Raw genomic sequence first — 3,367 nt, 5'->3', positions numbered from 1 at the left:
CCATCGTAAATTCAAGATTTACCTGCTTTATTTTATTTTTTAAATATTTTTTGTGAAAATGAGACTGATAGGATGATTAGGGTGCAGCGTACATTAACACAAAAAAATATATTACTAACATGTACAAAGACACACAAATGGTTGTTTTGTTTTTTTTCTCCTCGACACTCCTCGGATCTACTTGGGACCTGTCTTAGATCTACCGGTAGATCAGGATCGACGTAATGGGCACCCCTGATTTAGACTTTCGGGCATATGATTTGACATGACTGTACATACTTATAAAGTATACTCATATACAGTATGCCACTATTTTGTCAAGGCTGATGTAAAGGAGATTATCTGCCCTTATAGTTTAGAGTTTTTCCTACATTCAAAATTGCATGGCGGCCGCTTCCAACTAATTTGGGGTTGACTGTCCCTTTAAGTATGATTGTAAAACACTATATTACCCCTTTCCCAATGAAATTAGCGGGTAGTAGTGATCCGTGGCGACGCAAACAATTGGCAATATGTCCCTTTCCCATTGACCAACAGAAGGCGATTCGCCCCCTACCAACAGAAGGCGATTGCCCCCCCCACACACACACACACACACACACACTTCTACCACTTTGCGTCCGGTTACGTCACCACGCTGTGATTGCGTAGATGATAGTGCGACAGATTTCTTGGTGGTAAACAAACAACATGGAAGCAAGTGTTCTTTATTTTATCATGCTTTTTACAGTGCTCAAAATGGTCGAAAAGCAGCTGAGGATCAACTCTTTGCTACTACTGAGACAACGTAGACGACGTGAATATTTGGCCGAAATTGAAAGGAGTTGTATAAGTTACAGGAGGAGGAGAAGAGCCTTTGTTGCCTTCAATGTGGCTACAGTATTGCTAACGCTGCTACCAACAGTTTAAAGGGCGATCTCGTGGGGGCGTGCCACGAATCCGATGGCGCGCGATATTATGATGCATCACGTACCGCCCTATGTCATCACGTAATTACCGGGGAGTCCCGTGTTAGGCTTCCCAGCCCCCCCTGACAGCACTGGGTAGCTCCTTCAGCCAAAGACTGTTACACCCGTGCTGCAAGGAGAGACACTGCCGCTCGTTCCTCCCGACTGCTGTCAGGCTGCTGAATAAACATGCGTGAAAACCTGTAACCATTGTAAATAGCACAGCCACCTTATGTATGAATAAGATGCATATATGCAACTTATATTTATACTGTGTACAGTTTTTTTCTGAAACATTTTTGTGCAATGAAGCACTTTATCCCCCCCCAATCTTGCTGCTGTAGACTGCAAATTTCCCCAGTGTGGGACGAATAAAGGTTATCTTATCTTTACCCGTGATTTTGCAGCAGTGGGAAAGGGGTATATGTGGACTTTCTGTACTGTATTTCTGCGGCTTGGCCGCGCATGGCTGAGTCTCGCTCGCTTAAAATTTGAAAATGGTTTTCATGTGTGTGTGCTGCAGGAGAGAGAGAAACACATACCCACAAACGTGAGTGTGTCTCTCCCTCCATCATCATATTTTGGTCGTTGGCTGGCTTTAGATGTCTATCAACACCAAATTGAAAGAAGGTATGCGGTTGGTAGGACTGAGCTGTACATGCAGCGCGAGTGTGGAAAGTCCACAGTTGACTGATATAATTTTCATTGTCAATATGAACCTTAAATGTTCATATCTAGATATTAATACAACAGTGATACATTCGCCAGTCATACGACTTCCAATAAGAGTTGGCAAAGTTACCAGGGGGAGGAAACTGCTGAAACTGTTGCCTTGCGACATAACCCGGATAAGCGGAAGAAGGTCTCTAGATAAGTGAGCCTGTTGTAATAAACCGTGCACATACTGTATGCATCCAGGAGGAAGATCTCGTCGAGTCTCACAGCCGAGAGGAAGCAGCAGAGAGACGAATTCAACAGCTTCAGGCAACCATCTGTCAGAAAGAGACCAGGTGAGTACAAAAGAACTGTAGCTTCACTTGAAATGTCTCGTTTCATGAACTCACTTTATTGCTTGAGAATTTCTACTACAGCTGGGGTGCTCATTACGTAGATCGTGAGCTATTGGACTGGTAGCTCGCGAAGGGAGTGTTGGTATCTCTCATAGCGTCAACTCAATCACTGCGAGCCCTCACACTTTTTTTTTAAATAGCTGCCTGTCAACAGCACTGAATTTAAGAAAAACTAAATTCGACTCCCTCCGATCCGTTGTGAAATTTGTCATCTGATTAACATACAATCATATACGTATTGCATACCGCATCATGTATAAATAGAGGTTCATTCAGTTATGCAAGTTAAAACAATATACAGTGCTGTGAAATAGTATTTCCCCCCTCTTGATATCTGTGTTCTTTGCATATTTGTCACATTCAAAGGTTTCAGTTCCTGAAACCAATTTTAGTATCACACAGAGACTACCCAAGGAAATAAAATATACAGTTTGTAAATGCCAATTTAATTTATTAAGGCACCAAAAAAAAATTAAAATCCAAAATTGCAAAGAAGAGTGGACCAAAATTCCTCCACAGTGATGAGCAAGACTCATCACCAATTAGCGCAAACGCTTGATTTCAACTATTGCAGTGAAAGTTTCAGAAATCAATTACTTTTTCACATAGGGACAGGTAGATTTGGATTTGTTTTGTCTCTGAATAAAATAAATTAGCATTTAATAACTGCATTTTGAATTGCGTCTGTGTGATATTCAGTTTGGTTTGATGCACTGAAACATTTGTGTGTGATAACTATTGCAAAGAACAGAAATAAGGAAGGGAGCAAATACTTTTTTTACTGCCCTCAATATTGTACATATAAAGAATCCAAAGTATATTTTTAGTGAATTCATAAATAATCATTTGACCTTGGTCATTTTATAAGTATGGTCACCCCTGTACTACAATATATGCAGTATATGAGGGGCGCCAAAGTCTGGTCCTCAAGAGCCCCTGTCCAGTCTGTTTTAGATGTCTCCCTACTCCAGCACACCTGCTCAGCAAGCTCATCAACAAGCTTTGCAGAAGCTTGAGAACAATCCTGATCATTTCAGGATTCAAGTGTGCTGGAAAAGGAGCCATAAAACAGGCTCCCGAGGACCAGACTTGGGCACCTCTGCTATACAAGTATATCCATGCATAGTCGAGGTTATTTGTACAGTTCACCATCAGTTTTTTATATGCCTGCGTGTGTGTGTGTGTGTGTGTGTGTGTGTGTGTGTGTGTGTGTGTGTGTGTGTGTGTGTGTGTGTGTGTGTGTGCGCGCGTGCGCGCGCGCGCGAGTGTGTGTGTGTGTGTGTGTGTGTGTGTGTGTGTGTGTGTGTGTGTGTGTGTGTGTGTGTGTGTGTGTGTGTGTGTGTGTGTGTG

At 42.2% G+C, this 3,367-nt stretch overlaps 1 protein-coding gene across 1 annotated transcript in view; it reads left to right on the top strand.

Moving 5' to 3' along the window:
* Positions 1–3,367, top strand: part of LOC109527429 (sodium channel and clathrin linker 1-like) — a 26,622-nt gene that overhangs the window by 8,309 nt on the left and 14,946 nt on the right. Inside the window, exon 12 of the mRNA XM_019889366.1 lies at positions 1,866–1,957. Within this exon, the coding sequence (XP_019744925.1) occupies positions 1,866–1,957 (92 nt within the window). The remainder of the gene's footprint in view (positions 1–1,865; positions 1,958–3,367) is intronic.

Source organism: Hippocampus comes, unplaced genomic scaffold (genome assembly GCF_001891065.2).
Source record: "Hippocampus comes isolate QL1 unplaced genomic scaffold, H_comes_QL1_v1.1 scaffold86, whole genome shotgun sequence".
Taxonomy (NCBI): Eukaryota; Metazoa; Chordata; class Actinopteri; order Syngnathiformes; family Syngnathidae; genus Hippocampus; species Hippocampus comes.
This window is presented reverse-complemented; position numbering and strand designations above follow the sequence as displayed.